This window comes from Alexandromys fortis, unplaced genomic scaffold (assembly GCF_014885135.2).
Source record: "Alexandromys fortis isolate MF-2015 unplaced genomic scaffold, M_Fortis_MF-2015_v1.1 scaffold_122, whole genome shotgun sequence".
In the NCBI taxonomy this organism is placed as follows: domain Eukaryota; kingdom Metazoa; phylum Chordata; class Mammalia; order Rodentia; family Cricetidae; genus Alexandromys; species Alexandromys fortis.
Window position 1 is genome coordinate 2,058,538 of NW_026068004.1, and position 16,893 is coordinate 2,075,430.

A 16,893-nucleotide genomic window follows, 5' to 3' on the forward strand; every position below is an offset into this window, starting at 1 on the left:
TGTAGACCAGGCTGACCTCGAACTCACAGAGATCTGCCTGCCTCTGCCTCCCAAGTGCTGGGATCAAAGGTGTACACTACCACCGCCTGCCTGTCACCTTGACTTTTACTCCTGGGTTTTTACTTGTCTTCTTGAGGTCCGTACACTTCGACTTCCTCTTAGTGATTGTGCCTTCTCAGTTTGGCTGTGCTTTCCCTTGGTTAAGTGCTGCAGTACCCTGTTGAGTCTTCTCTTTTTTCTGAACTTCTTTTATGATCCCATATAGTCTAAAGGTTTTAGATACCAACTGTGATCTGAATCCCAAATGTCTTTTCTCTACCACAGCCTTCTCTAAACCTAGCCCTCATTACCATTCCAGCTTATATAATTAGTATCTCAGATCTAACATGCTCACAACAAAGTTTCTGATATTACTATTAGGACCTTGATTGCCTTTATGATTTTCTGAGCTTTAGTTTAGTTTGAGTTTTGAGACAGGTTATTACTGTTGCCCAGGCTGGCCTTTGGAGATCATTGTAGCTCATCCTGGCCACCAGTTCACAATACTCTGGCCTCCACATCCCTAGTGAGGGGATAGCAGAGGCATGTCACCATAACTTGTCTTGAGCTTGCTTTTAAATCGGAAAAGGGAGAAAGTATATTTCAGTGTTAAGGATTTGCCTAATGTTGACCAAGGCCTCTGGACTGATTCTCAGTATAGCTAGAAGTAAACCAGTGAGTGAAGTTAGTTGTCTTTCATTTATATATGGAGGCTCATTTCCTCTTCCTCCTGTTTACTCCTCCCACCTATGTTTTAACCTATCAGGGCAAGCAGTTTCTTTATTTAATTAACCAATGAAATCAACAGATTGATATATGACACTCCCACATCACATCTGCATTTTTTTTAAACATACAATTGTTTGAGTGTGTTTGTGTGTGTGTGTGTGTGTGTGTGTATTTACACTATTGGATAAGTTCAGGACCTGATATTAACTGGAATATTTTGTGTTCAGGAAACATAAAATTAAGAAACAGCCATTAATCTCTATATATTTGAAACTTGCCAGAAGAACTCAGAAACAGTAGCAAAAAGTCTAAACTTGGATTTGATTCCTCCTCCTCGTTCTATAACATTTCTTTAACCTTGATCATAATTTAAACCTACTTTGATTCTAGCATTGTATTAAGCATTGGCAAATGCAGAAGAGGATATAGCATGTTTGCCAGATGCTAACTATTAGGCTACTGCTGTGCTCAGAACAAAAGTAGGTATGGTAGATTGGTGGATAGCTGTGTTAAGAACAGCTGGCTGGTACTAAGACATAGCAATTAACTTGTGCTTTCAGGAACTCACTAGAAAACACCTGTGTAAGCCAGAGCATGCGTGCTAAGGTCTTGTGAGAAATAAGACCTGTTGGTTTGGGGAAAGTAGGTCTTCAGAAATTAATGGTTTAAGCTTAGGTTGGATGAGGTTTAAACAAGTTATGGTAGCTATCATAATATTTTAGGGGAAGTTTACTGAAAGAGTAGTGTATTGGGGTTATGACAAGAGATTGTGAAAAACAACAGCACTCACAGGGCAGAAATAGGGGGTAATATACAGATATGACTTCAAGATACTCAGAATAATAGTATGTGGTAGTGCACACCTATAATCCTAGCACTCTGGAGTTTGAGACCGGTGTGACCTTCTTAAAGAGACACACTCCTTAGATTAGGGATACAACTGGGGAAGTGATTCATTTGGTTAAGTGCTGAGGATGTGAATTCAGTCTTCAGAGCACAGTTTTTTGTTTTTTTAAATGTTTGTCTTAGGATTTTTATTGCTGTTTAGAGAGACCTTGGCAACTCTTGATAAAGAAAACATTTAATTGGGCTGGCTTATAGTTTCAGAGGGTTAGTCCATTGTCATCATGGTGGGAAACATGGTAACACACAGCAGACATGGTGCTGGAGGAGCTGAGTGTTCTACATCTGGATCCACAGGCAACAGGAAGAGAGGGAGACATTGGGCCTGGATTGAGTATCTGAAACCCCAAAGTCCAATGGCACACTTCCTCCAACAAGGAAGTGACACTTCGTAACAGTGTCACTACCCATCACGTGGATGTTAGTGCACACTTACAATCCTTGCACTGAGGAAGTGGAGATAGGTGGACTCCTGGAGTTTGTTGGTCCGCCAGTGCAAGTCCCAGGCCAGGCTAGAACCAGTCGCAGAAAAAAGGGGGTACTTGATGAGTGAATGACACTGGAGGATTGTTCTCTAGCCTTCCGTATGCCTGCATATACCCAAAAGAGGCACATAAAGCTTGAGACGTGAGGGTGCTGGCCCTGTGCTGCTGAGATGACAGAGGAGTGGAGAAGCCAGGAAGGTCCAGGAAGAATCAGAGCTGTGGGTGGCTGTTGTAATGGTGCCGCAGTTGAACCTTGTAGCTGTCGGCTTCGTTTGAACTGTGATTAGTGTTTTTACTAATAACAAATTAAGGAACTAGGTTTTAACTGCTATGCTAAGCTCCTCAAACCAAGTAAGTAAATGAGATTTTTCCTGGAATTACTTAATTGGTTCCTTTTGCTAGTTGCTGAGTTTGCCGGGAACTGCTGTGGGAAACAGGTTTGCTGCTGCTCTACAGTGTATCTGGATTGGCAGACAGCTTGATGAAAGGATATGTATGAAAAATGTGTCATTAGGCAGTTTCATCTTTGTGCCGGCATTGCAGGGTAGTTACATAATCGGGACAGCATTAACTACTACCCACCCACATAGGCTATTTAGCAGATACTATCATATGCAGTCTGATTAAACTTTATATGGCATGTGATTGTATCTGTTTTGTGTTTGCTTACCTCAGATAGCGTTGAACATTCTGTGTAATCTACCGGCTGACTTCAAACTCTCGTTTCTCGGCCTCCTAAATACAATTACTATAGGCATGCACCAACATTTCCACCTCAGTTTTTGAGTTTTTTTTTGATACAGTTACTCTTAGCTCTTGCCTGTCTCTAGCTGCTTTTGTGCTACAGAGGTAGGATGCTTACAGCAGAAACTTGTTTGCTAAAGGCTGCAATTATTGTTTGTCCCCCTTTTCCAAAAACATTTATAGACTCTTAAAATACTGAAATTTGTCACCACCATCAGATGACAGTCTCCATGACTACAATTAGTCCTCTATACTCTGCCAGTGATGAAATTGAAGCCAATGTGGTAATGTCCCCAAAGCCCTACAGGTATTATGCTAATGATAGTCTGAAGTCAAACTAAAAGGTAGTTCAGCTGGCTCCTTGGTGATTTTTTTTCTACTCTGTGATATATATTCAATAGGTAGATAGAGAATAGCAGTGTCTCTCCCTACCCCTCTTTAACATTGAGAATTGGATCCAAGGGTTTCATACATACTAAGCAAATATGCAGATAAATAGTTTTAAGTATTTCTTGTAATGTGGACTAACTTGTTAAATTTATTGTCACACAAAATTATTTTAAAAGAAGCTCTGAATTTTTATCTAGTGATGCTTTATTTTGCAGTCAACAGTAGAATTATAAAGAGCCTTTAGTTTGGAAACTAATGATGACTTGCTGCATGTTCAGTAATTGGTGTTTTTAGTCAGCATATGTTCTAATACAGCGTAGTTTTTACTTTTTCAGCTTTCAGGAGAAGAGTTAAATTAACCTGAGCAACAGCTGGGAATAAAAATTCTTTGTATGTTGGCACCTGTGGGTATCCTAGTAATGGGTGTGTGTAATGAGAAACCTCTGCTGGGGACCATTTTGCCAAACACAATTAAGATTAATTGACTGAGTTATGTGAAAGCCAAAATTCATTGCTGGTGCATAGTTAGGCAAATTAGGAACTGAAGATCTAAAAAACAATACTTTGGAATCTGGAGTTCAAGGTTGAAGCCATTTGTATAGAATTAAGTGAGTTGTCATCATTGTTTTTTAGATTTTTTATGTATATTTTTAAATGAGTGCTGTGACTGCATGCATGTATGTATGTGTACCACATGCATGTCAGTGCTCGTGGAGGTCAGAAAAGACTGTCACACTCTGGAACTGGAGTTAACAATGATTGTGAGCCACCATGTGGGTACTGGGAGATGAACTTGGGTATTCTGAAAGAGCAGCTTATGCTCTCAACTGCTGGTATATCTCTCCAGTCCCTAATTAAAATTTACTAGATTACATGTATTTACTTATTTGTGTGTGTGCGTGCACGCAAGCACACATGCACTTTGTGCCTGGCATGTTCCTCTGTACGCAGTGTAGAGGTCAGAAGACAACTTCGGGAGTCCATTTTCTTATTCCACCATTTGTGTGTGAATGGATTTTTCAGTGAAAGTAACAAAGGTCAAGTCTATCTTTCTATATTTTTTTCATTTTTAAAAGGGCAAATCGTTGCAAGGACAATGTTTCAAATGTGAAATGCTTATATTACTTTTAAAGAAACAGAAGCCCTACCAACAGAGGTCCTGGGAAAAGTAGTAGCTCAGTGTCGATCTGTAAATTAACTGCATATTTTCTGAGTGTTGTGGTTGGTAGGCACAGTAGCAGTTACTTACCTCTTCTCTTGATGGAGACAAGGAAATGTAAACAGGATCTAATTTACTCACCAGGCTAACTAACCCTGTTGGGAATTGGCACCGTCACTAGTATAAATGATAAACAGCAAATTTATTCCAGTGGGAATTCAGTTTGGGAGTAGAAAAGTAAACAGGAGCATAGAAATTCTAGGTATAGATTTAGATTAAATATAAATTAAATTAAAACAAAAACAGAACAAGGAGTTGATAGAAAATGTTTAAAAATATGTATGTCTATAAAATTCTGTTTAATTTTTTTGAGACAAGGTCTTAACTATGGCACCGAGGCTGGCTTTAAAAGCTGTGTTGATCAGGGTGGCCTTGAACTCATAGAGAGCCAACTGATCAGATTAAAGACATGAGCCACCACTACTCCTAACTTTAAAATTACAGTCTTTCGGGGTTTCCACTTCTCTGCCTCCCAAGTGCTGGGATTAAAGGTTTGCTCCACCACTGCCTAGCTAAAATTCCAATCTTAATACTTATATTTTTTCTATATGGTCATATGGGGAAATAAGTTTATACAAGAAATACACTAAGATAAAAAAGTTGTGAAGAATTGAAGACTTACCTATTTAATGTTTTATAAGTAGAGTTTCTCTAAATAGTTTTTAACCCAGGGCCTCGTGCCTGCTAGGTAATTGAGCTACCATGGGGCTGTGTCCCCAGCCCTAAGCAGTTTTGAAAAGGCGTTTTCCTACGGACGTGGTTGAGTGTGCCCAGGACTGGGAGTTTGAGTTTGAGGGGAGAGGATGAAAATGACAGCTGGTATGTATCATATGGCTCACTTCTGTGGTAGCAGTGCTCATGAATACTGTAAGACTGCAGAGTGTTTAAGTCCATATTAATGATGAACAGAGTGGAGCTTCCTTCCAAATGCCTGTTTCTTTCTCATCTTAGTAATTTGACAAATAAAGTGTTCGTGCCATACTGCTCAGATATTAGTCAGTACTGTGCCTCTAACACTAGTCTTGCCAGTTGTCAAAGAAAACACCAAAAATAGAAAATATTACAGAAAAGTTTCCCTTTTACCTAACAAATTTTACAGAAAAAAATCACCATTTTCTTTTTTAACTTGGTTATCTTGTTTTTGATAGATTGCAAAGGTGGACTGTAAGGAAGTACTAGACATCATATGTAATCTGGAGTCCGAGGGTCAGGATAACACAGCGTTCATTCTTTGTACAACTTACCTTACCCAGCAGCTGCAAACTGCCAGTGTGTATTGTTCTTGGTAAGTACACTTAGTTTGTATATACTTTGTTAGTGCATGGCGTAGTATTTAGGGTTTGTGTCAGATTTAAGTCTTAGCATGTAAATAAAATCTTGATTACTAATGAAGTGATTTAACTAAAAATGCAGTTGGTTTATAATGTAGTCAAGGAAAGGTCAGGTGCTCCTTCCTCTTGGTTGTCCTGTTTCCATAGATGTCTTCTTCCTTGGAGACAACATTATGTCAATATGGAATATTATATTATTTTCCCTTAACTTTTATTAATATCTTCTCTGCTAACTTGTTCTTATTTGGAAACCCATTAATAAAAGATCAGATTACCTAGGAGTGTAGCTAAAATTAGCATTAGAAAAGGAAATCTCTTTGAGTGCCAATTTAATTTGCAACCTTGGTACATGTTGCTGACACTGCATTGTTTTTTATTTAATTTTCTTTGTATTTTGTTTGCCTCTGATTGCTTAGTTATTAAAAGATAGAAAGAAATATATCCATAACCCCTTAATTCTAATTGCATTAGATTACTTAGACCAGAAGGATAAACTTGATAGGCAAGAAACTGCTAAATTACATGTGTCTTCTCAGTGAGCATCTGATTAGTGGTAAGCCCTGGCTGTTCTGAAATTCACTGTGTAGACCATGGTGGCTTCAAACTCGTAGAGATCCTCCTGCCTCTGTCTCGTAAGTGCTAGAATTAAAGGCATTTGCCATCATGCCTGGCTATATATAGACTTTGATTTCAAAAGTTAATAAAATCCTATATAGAATTTTATAGATTCTGTGGTATATGTGTCTGTTAGGGGGAGAGATGTTTCTGTATGTGTAGCCACTGGCTATGTCAGGCCTGTGGAGGTTAGAAGGCAGTCTTGGGCATAGGTTTTCACCTTCCACTTTGTCTGAGACAGATCTCTGTTGTTTGCTGCTGCATATGTCAGGCTGACTGGCCTGGAAATGTATGGGAATTCTCCTGTCTCTTCCTGGCGTCTTGGAACAGAAGCCCCAGAACTGCAGACTAATACTCTGTTATGTCTGCCTTGCATGAGTTTGGGGAATTCCAGCTCAGGTCCTCATGTTTGTATGACCCAAGATTCTAAGTATTTTCAAACGTAAACCCATAACATTTACTGTGGAGTTTTCCCCCTTTGGGTTATTTGTGATAGGATCTTATTCTGTAGCTCAGGCTAGCCCCAAATATAAGGGACTTCTACTGCCTCTGCCTCCCAAGTGCTAGGATTACAATTTGAGACATTACACCCATACCCAACTTCGGCCTTTTTCCTATTTGCATGTGTGTTTATGTCCATGTGCTCAGAGGGCTTTCTCTCAGTAAACCCACTAGCCAGCAAGCCTCAGGGCCCCTGCTGTCTCCAGCTTCCTAGTACTGGGATGCTTAGTGTTCACCACCATACCCAGCCTTTTTATGGGTGCTGCAGATCCAAATTCAGGTCTCCATTCTTGGACATCAAGCACCTCACACGCTAAACCACCCCCCAGCCTCCTCCCTCAATTTTTTAGTGTTCCTGACACAACTTTTATTTTACAGTGGTCCCCCCCCACTTCTTCACTCAGCCACGGTTCGCATGAAATTGTCTGTAGCCGGCTCTAGGATTAATGCTGTTCTCTGGAAGCAGGAAGGGGTTAACAGGGATTTCCTTGTCTATGCCAAAAAAAAAAAAAGAAAATCTGGTTTACTTCACACTTTATTTAAGAGCTTCTTCTAAGCAATTCAAAGAGAAATAGAATCCAATTACAAACAAAAAAACTTTTCCTCCTTTTTGTGGGGTGGAGCTAGACTGAAATTAGATATAATCACCACACAAAACAGCAAGTTTAAGAAAAACTTAATCTCAGATCATCTGTATAAGAAAGGTCATTTTGTTATGCTCAGGGCTTTTGTGTGTTTAAGATGGAGAGCCTTTTGTTCTTGTATTGGGAAGTATTTTAAGGCTGGAGTCGTGACTCACAGCTATCTGTGGGAGTCTGAGGGAAAGGGTGGCCGTGAACTTGAGGAAAGCCTGCCTACATAGTGAGAACCCATTTCAAAAGGCAAAGTCTAAGCGACATTTTTGATAAGAGGGATAGCAAGATTTAAAAATACATAAAGGGTTGAAATAACCATAATAAACAGTCGCATAACACCTGGGCAGTGGTGGTGCATGCCTTTAATCCCAGCTCTTGGGAGGCACAGGCAGGCAGATCTCTGTTGCGTATGAAGTCAGCCTGGCCTACAGAACAAGTTCCAGGACAGCCGGGGCTACACAGAGAAACCCTGTCTCGAAGTCACATGGCTTTTCTAGCACATACCCTAAATTTATTCCTAGAAAATGTCACTCTTGAATTTGTTATCAAGAAAGATAGTATTTGCAATGTGAACTACATAGCTCTATCACTTAGGATTTTTTTTATTCTGAGGAAATTTTCTTCAAAGACATTTAAAAATCCTAATAATAATTTAAAACAAGAACCATGCAACATTCACCATGCCCTCATTCTTAGAAGCTGTGTCATTAATCCCAGCTGCACACAGTTTGGGGATGGGTGGGGATGTCAAAAGAGTGGGAACAGGAGTGTGGGCACCGTGGGGGGCCAGCAGTGCTGGTAGAGTCGCCCAGCAAGTGAGAAGGGGCCATTTTGAACACTGTGCACAACAGCGTGTGGTTACTCTCCTGCTTTAGAAATAAAGGCAGGCAGTTAATCCTGACATTTAACACATTTTCTGTTGTAGGTTAGCCTTTGCCTGCACCAGCATTTCTGAACGTAAACTTTGTTTTTTTTTTTTTAGTTCCTAGCTTTTATTTATTTTTTTTAAATTTTTATTTATTTGAACTTAAACTTTGTATACTGAACATTTTGCTATGGTAGAGTATTTACATGGCTGTTCTCCTGCAACTGGACTGTGACATACCCTGGTCTTGTATGTCATGTGTTACAGAGTTGTGTCCCTGCACATGGGAAAAGACCAAGATATTTTATTTAGCTTAATTTTGTAGGGAAATTAAAAGAGGCCACAAAGACCAGTGCTTGAATAGCCATCATTAGGATGTGATCTTTCCTTAGCTCTTCAGTTTTCTTTTGGAGTTTTAAATACCCAAATCAAAGTGGACACTGTTTAAAATTCTTGTTTAATACATAAATCTGTCCCAAATTGTTTTTCCTACTGTACATAAACTAAAATTCCCTTAAAAAAAGTTTATTTTATGTGCATTGGTGTTTTTCCTGCATGCATGTCTGTATGAGAGTGTTGGATCCCATGAAACTGTAGTTTTGTGAGTGCCACGTGGGTGCTGGGAATTGAACCTGAGTTCTCTGGCAGAAAGCTGGTGACTGAGCAGTCCTTTCAACCTCATAAATTTCCTCATTTTTAAAATAAATATTTATATAATATATTAGATAATATGAAGATTCCTCGTCACTTCACCATTGGAAATACACATAGGAAATATATTTGTGTTTGTTTTTTGAAGGGACGTACACTGTAGATAGCTTTAAGTTCACTTTGTAGTCCAGGCTAGCCTCAGACTTCAGATGACCTTTCTTCCTCAGCCTCGGTGCTCAGATTATAGTTGTGTAATATTTCATTGTTTTCAGAACTGGGAACAGAACTTGGCCTCATATACAGTAGGCTATATCACCTGCTTGATTCGCTTTAAAAATATATGTATTTATTTGCTTTTATGTGTTGTATGGGTGTTTTTATCTGCGAGTCTGTGTGTCTACCAGTGAATTCAGTGCCCTCAGAGGCCTGAAGAAGTTGTCAGATCCCTTAAAACTGGAGTTACAGGCAGTTGTCAGCCATCATGTGGGTGCTAGAAATCACACCCAACTCCTCTGCAGGAATGGCAAGTGATCTAAACACCAAGCCATCTCTCCTGTTCCGCCTTTTCTGCATTTGGGGAGGGTGTTCCTTTTTTTTGGAAACAAGTTCTTACTGTGTTGTACACTAGACTGGCCTCCAACTCATAGCGGTCCACCTCCTTCAGTCTTCTGAGTGGTGGGATTTACTTTTTTGATTGTTTCTGGTTTTGTTTGGTTGTTTTGGGGACAAGATCTCACTATCACAGCTCTGGCTGGCCCAGACTCTGAGAGATCAGCCTTCCTCTGTTTCCCAAGTCCTGGGATTAAAGGCAGGCACAGCTGATTTTTTTACAAAGATTTATGCACCTACACAGAGAAACTCTGTATTGGGTGTGTGTGTGTGTGCTCATCTGTGACTATGCCACATATGTGGAGGCACCCTCAAGTCCACAAGAGGGCATCAGATTCTTTGGAGTTAGAGTTGCAGGCACTTGTGAGCCTGACTTGCATGCTGGGCTCCAAATCTGCAAGATCAGCAAGTATTTTTAAATGACTAAGCCATCTTTTCAAACTGGTGAGCTTGCGTGCGTGCTGTTCATGCATGCCTGTGTCTGTATTTGTGTGTGCTCAGGTATGTGCACATGCATGTAGAGACCAGCCAGTATAGGATATAAGGTCCCCCGAAGCTGGAGGAACAAAGCTGCTGTTAGCTTCTAGACATGGAGAGAAACAGAATTCTGTCCCTTTGTAGAAACAAGAGTACTCTGTTACTGAACCATCTCTCCTGGCCCAAATGGAGATGTCTGTTTAAGGTTTTGTCTTTTGTGTTGTTTTTGAGACTGGCTCTTGCTGTGCATCCTAGCTGGCCTCATACTCACTATGTGGCTCCAGCACTTGAACTAGTAGTAACAGTACTCCTAACAGCCTCTTGAGTGGCAAGACTACACATGTGCTACCATTGCCTGGCTCTAGATAGTTAAATAGCTTACATTATGTATCCTTTAATCTTTATAATATGTAACTGGCTTTTATCCCCCCGCCCCCCAACACACAGACAGACTTGAGATGGAACTTAGGAGTTTTGCCCATACTGAGCAAGGGTTATATCACTGAACTATCTCCCCAGGCTTCACATACATATATTTTGACCGTTAAGCCTTTTTAAAAATTATATATTTATTTTTGAGACAATCTGTCTACAGAGACCTGGCTGGCCTGGAATTCATGATGGCTTCGAGCTCACTAGTGCTGCTTCTGCCTCCCAAGTGCTGGGGTTAAAGGCGTAAATCACCACTCCTGCCTTCAGACATTCTTTTTTTACTAAAGATTTGTTTTTATTTTATATGCATGCATATTTCGCCTACATGTAAGTATGTGAACCACATGCATGCCTTGTGCCCTCAGATGCCAGGAGAGAGTGTATAGGATTCCCTAGAATTAGAGTTGTAAGCTGGGAACTGAACCTGCATTCTCTGCAAGTGAAGTGCTCTTAATTGGTGAGCTGTCTGTCCAACCCTCTCCTCTTTATTTCTAAGCATATGCAATTTTTAAAAGTCTCATTATGGTTTTGAAGTTTCTGTTGAAATACTTAAATCTGAATAAAGCAGTTTTCTGATGAAAGTGAACTGTTGGCCAGTGCTCTAATTCCAGCACTAGGGAGGCATAGACATTTTGACCTCTGAGCCATGGTCTGTGTAATGGAATGTAATCTCAGACTAATAATTTATTTCCTTCAATCTTTTTATTACATCCATAATAAATAGTTTTAGAATTTCGGTGTTTTAACTATTTCCCAGAGTGCCATTTTACTTAAGCATTCAGGAACATAGGCCTAGCCGCAGCATCACATTTTGGAGTCAGAAATCTAGCATCTTTTGGGATGTTGACAGGCTGCATAGATTTCTTTACTACTTGCCCAGTTAATGAAACGAGGTTTAATCTGCTCTATATAAGTAATGACCAACGTAAAAGTTAAGCCTTTTAGAACAAGACGGTTCCACAAAGCCAGTTCATGTATTAGGATGGACACCTAGTGCCATTGTCCTTGGCTTCTCATCAGCCTTCATTGTCCACTATGTTCAGAGAGTCATCCCATGCTTATTCAGTCCCAGTCCTGCTGGCTTTGTGGTAGTCTAGCCTGTTTGGATGCTCACCTTCCTGGACCTGGATAGAAGTGGGAGGACCTTGGACTTCCTGCAGGGCAGGGAATCTTGGACTGTTCTTCATTCTCTAGAGGGAGGGGGAATGGAGTGGGGGGAGGGGGAGAGGAGGGAGGAGGCGATGTGTGGGAGGAGGGGGAGGGAAATGGGAAACGGGGAGGAAGTGGAGATTTTTTTTTTGTTTCAACAACTAAAAAAAAATAAAAAATAAAAGAACAAGAGGGAATCTAAGTAAAGGGGAAAAGTTAATGTCCTAATAAGGAAATAGTTGTTTTTTGTCTTTGGACAGACAAGAAAGGAATCAGAACTTTGAGAACAGATTCTTCACAGTGTTACCTATTTAGGGGCAAGTAGTGGAAGATGTAGACAGCTTTTCATTTGGTTTCTGTTGTCTGTGTTGTCAGCTTAATTTCATTGACCCAGAAAAAAAGAGGTGGTCAGGAGTGGGGCAGCAAACACCAGTTTCAATACTTAATACAACTGTTTTCTTCCACAGGGAGCTGACTCTCTTTTGGAGTAAACTGCAAAGAAGAATCGACCCGTCTTTGGAGACGTTTTTGGAACGCTGTCGGCAGTTTGGTGTCATAGCTAAAACACAGCAGCATTTGTTCTGCCTGATTAGAGTCATACAGACTGAAGTGAGTAGTTTCTTCCTTCCCTGCTAATCATGGCAGTTTCTCAGGGAATTGACTGACCTCTAAGGAGCCACAGGTTCGGTTTGGTTGGTTGAGACAAGGTCCCAAGTAGTGCAGGATGCCACTAAATTTGGTCCTCTGCCTCCTCATCAAGTGTTGGTTTCTATATGTATGCTCCCATGACTGGTTCCTTGGTTTTGAGACCAACCTTGAACTTCACTGCTTGTCTCACTGTTGTCTTTATTGCTGGGATGAGAAACTGAGATCCTGGGAGCTGCAGTGTGATGCTGGAATTTAAACCCTGGTTCTTTAGAAAACTGAGCAGTGTGTGTCATTAACCTAGACTTCTTAACTGAGATTTATGTCTCTTTTTTGTTTGTTTGTTTGTTTTGTTTTGTTTTGTTTTTTGAGCCAGGGTTTCTCTATAGCTTTTGTACCTGTCCTGGAACTAGCTCTTGTAGACCAGGCTGGCCTCGAACTCACAGCGATCCCTGCCTCTGCCTCCTGAGCGCTGGGATTAAAGGCGTGCGCCACTACCGCCCGGCAGATTTATGTCTGTTAAAAAAAAATAAAAGTTACTTCTGTGTGTGTATGCACATGGGCACGAGAATATAATGGAATTGGTTCTCTCCTAACATGTGGGCCCTAGGGAATCAACCTCAGGTTATCAGTTTTGACAGCATGTACTCTTGCCTGCTGAGCCATCTTACTGGCCCTGTCTAGATCTAGATGTAAAGAACCAGTCTGGATAGTGTACTTACTGTAAGGTCAACTGTTTGGAGATTTATCTGCAAAGTCCCTTTTGTTATTACATGAACACTAACATATTTACACAGTCACCCTTAAGAGGGAGAGATTGTGTGAAGTTGAATGCTAACCAAGAGGGGTTGTTTTCTTATTTTTTTATGGGTTAAAATTAGTTTATGATTATGAGTGTTCTGCACTGTGTGTGCATCACATGTATGTCTGGTGCCTGCAAAGGCCAAAACTGGGTGTTGGATCCCCTGCATCTGGCATTTACAGATGGGACTAAAATGCAGGTCTTCTGGAAGAGCAGCAAGTGTTCTTAACCATTGAACCATCTCTCCAGCCCTGTCTAGGTTTTTGTGGGGTTTTTTTTTTAAAAAAGACAAGATCTTGCTATGTAACCCAGGTTATCCTCAAACTCAAAACAATCTTGTTGTTTTGGCTTTCCTAATACAAAAATTTTATGTATGAGTCACCAATGACAGCTACTAGGGGTTATTTTTTAATTCTACACAGTTTTAGAAATACGGAGTAAAGGGTAAGCTACTAGATACTAGAGAAGGTAGGGTTTTTTGGTTGTTTTGTTTTTGTTTGGGGGGGCCTCGCTGAGGAATTTCAGTGCACCTCTAGTATTTTAACTCTCTAGGATATGGGTATGGACTATCCTTGCCTAGCATTTACACGGTATCCACCTGAAGGACAGAAGAGATATGAAGAGGAAGGAGAAACTAAGCATAGGCTCTCTTTATTGAGATTCTTAACTCAAGTCTATTGACGAGAGCTATACAGAAATTTTTCTTTCTTTGTATAGCAATGTAATCTAGGTAGACAGGCCAGATTGCTTTATAGACTCCATATAGAAAACACACATAGCTTCCATATTAGTCCCATCTTAGTCTGTATGACCTAACTATTCCAATCTTGACATGATGTATCCATTTTAGAGAGCAGGAAAGAAGAGGGAGAGGGCAGACTACACCATGACATGCCTTCATAACCAAGGCATGCGCACATGCATGTGGCCACATACAACTGCAAGAGAGGCTAGGGCATATTTCATTGTCATAGGTGACTTTGTAACTACTTAAAACTCAAGTGTTGCACCTGTCTATAATCCCAGTACTTGCAAAACAAAATAGAAGAATCACAAGTTCAAGTTCAAAATGAACTACTGTAGCAAATTCGACTCAACTGACCAAGGACTTGGATTATAGCTTTGTGGTGACTGGCCTAGGATTTGCAAGGCTCTGTGATCACCGTGCTTGTATTAATAATATGGCCCAAGCTTGTCCTCTGACTACCACATAATTACTATGGCAAACATGTTCACTTCCATAACCCAAAACAAATCCAAAAATGTGAGAACATATTGTAAAGTAAGGCGTGAAACTGTTAAAACCCCAGATTCTGAGAGAGATGACTTGACCAGCCAGTGACATTGAACAACTGAATCTCTTGGACTTTTTTTTTTTTATTTTGAAATGAGGATTATATATATATATATATATATATATATACAGGAAATTTTATCTAGAATAAATAAATAGGCTGTGTTGAGACTCTGCACATTCATACAATTATTTCTTTATATTCACAATATTTTTAAGCTTTTAAAATTTTTTATGTGTATGAGTGTTTTGCCTTCATGTCTGTCTGTGTTGTACTATCTTCATGCTTGCTGCCCATGGAGTTCAGAAAGTGTTGTCAGATCCCCTAGAACTGGAGTTATAGGTGGTTATGAGATGCCATGTATGTGCTGGGAACCAAACCCAGGTCTTGAAGGTCAGCCTGGCTGTCAGGCATGGAGTCATTTCTCCAGCTTCATGTTCCCAGTATTAGAATCGTGTCCAACACAGAATAATTAATTACATAGCAATTGTTTCCCAAACTTTCAAATGCTCATCACATGTTGTAGCAGTCAGTTTATGTTCTCTTTATTTCATTTATGTAATAGCCTTGAGGAAAATTGAATACTGCTTAGTATTATTAGCATTTTACTAATAAAGAAATTGAGGCATGGAGAAATTGTGACTCTCATCTCCGCTGTTGGCCACTGTGTATTAAACTGCTTCGCCACACATGCAGTCCTCCTTGCTCATGCTGTGTCGCCTTCCATTCCAGCCTCTGAATAGAAGACAGGTATACAGTAGTCTCTGCTTTTTGTGACCATGTCTTTTTTGTGCATTTTAACTACTTTCTTAAGAGTTGTTTTGTCTCTTATTCTATGGGATATTGGGATTTGATTACACCTTTGACTGAAATGTACAAAAAAGTTCTTTAGGAGATATTGGAGAAGGATTTAGTGTTGGGACTCTGAAAAACCAAGTATTTTTCATACAAAGAGTTCCTTGAATTCAACATTATAATCACTTAATCACCTGTCTCTCTCCTGCCCACCCTATCCCCCCACCCCCGTTTTCTCACTGTTTTTGTTTGGTTGCTTGAATCTTCCTGTCTCCATGTTTCAGTGCTAGGATTGCAGGTGTCTGCTAAATACCGAGGTTTAGACTATCCGTTTTACCCAGCATACCACCATTCTTTTTTAATCGGTTACTGAGCTCATTTTCTCCATAAGCCTTCAAACTCATCTGCATTTATTGTTTATATATTTGACTCATGGGTAATTTCATGAAGGGTAAGAATTACTTCAGTATACAATACCATCAGCACAGTGCCTGGTGGCATACCACACACCAAGGCCATGTCCCAAAACAGCTGGAACATTATACCATGCTGTGTACTGTAAATATACTTTGTTGCATAATTACAGCATGTAGTTCAGTCCTTTGCATGTTGCCACAAAAAGGATCTAAGTATGATTTGGCTCTCTGTGTGGTGGTACATGCCTATGATCCCAACATTTGGGAAAAGGTAGTTTAAGGCCTGTGTGAAACCATGTCTATTTGCATGAAAAGAGGAGGGGGAGATTTAAGGTTTTTTTTTTTTTTTTTTTTTTTTTTTTTTTTGAGACAGGGTTTCTCTAGTTTTTGGTGCCTGTCCTGGAACTAGCTCTTGTAGACCAGGCTGGCTTTGAACTCAAAGAGGATCGCCTGCCTCTACCTCCCAAGTGCTGGGATTAAAGGCGTATGCCACCACCACTCGGCCTTTCTTTTTCTTTTTTTTTTTTTTTAAGATTTATTTAATGTGCATTTGTGTTTTGCCTGTATATATATACTCTGTGCGAGGGTGACAGGTCCCCGGAAACTGGAGTTACAGACAATTGTGAGCTGTCATGTGGGTGCTTGGAATTGAACGCTGGTCCTTTCAAAGGACAGTCAGTGATCTTAACCATTGAGCCATTTCCCCAGTCACTCCTAAGTTGAAGTTTAAGAACCCAAAAGGAACAGGGCAGTAGTGGTGCACACCTTCAACCCTAGTACTTGTGGGGAGGGGGTAAAAGAAGGCGGATCTCTGAGTTTGAGGCTAGCCTGGTCTACATAGAGAAACCCTGTCTCAAAAAATTTTAAAAGAAAAAAAAAGAACCCAAATGGAATAGTTAGTACTATGTTTTTAGTTGTTGGTTGAGTGGTTAAAAAAAAATTTTTTTAATGTGGTTCATTTACATAATGGAGCACTACACAGCAGAAAAAAATAACGACAGCTTGAATTTTGCAGGCAAATGGATGAGGCTAGAAAACATTATTTTGAGTGAGCTAACCCAGACACAGACAATTATTACATGTTCTCACTCATAGGTGGTTTTTAAACATAAAACAAAGAAAACCAGCCTACAAATCACAGTCCCAGAGAACCTAGACAACAATGA

At 40.0% G+C, this 16,893-nt stretch overlaps 1 protein-coding gene across 2 annotated transcripts in view; it reads left to right on the forward strand.

Moving 5' to 3' along the window:
* Rlf (RLF zinc finger) overlaps positions 1 to 16,893 on the forward strand; it is a 62,288-nt gene that overhangs the window by 39,792 nt on the left and 5,603 nt on the right. For both annotated transcript variants that reach the window (XM_050161293.1, XM_050161294.1), the window contains 2 exons: positions 5,658 to 5,794; positions 12,242 to 12,383. In XM_050161293.1, coding sequence (XP_050017250.1) covers positions 5,658 to 5,794; positions 12,242 to 12,383 — 279 coding nt within the window. The remainder of the gene's footprint in view (positions 1 to 5,657; positions 5,795 to 12,241; positions 12,384 to 16,893) is intronic.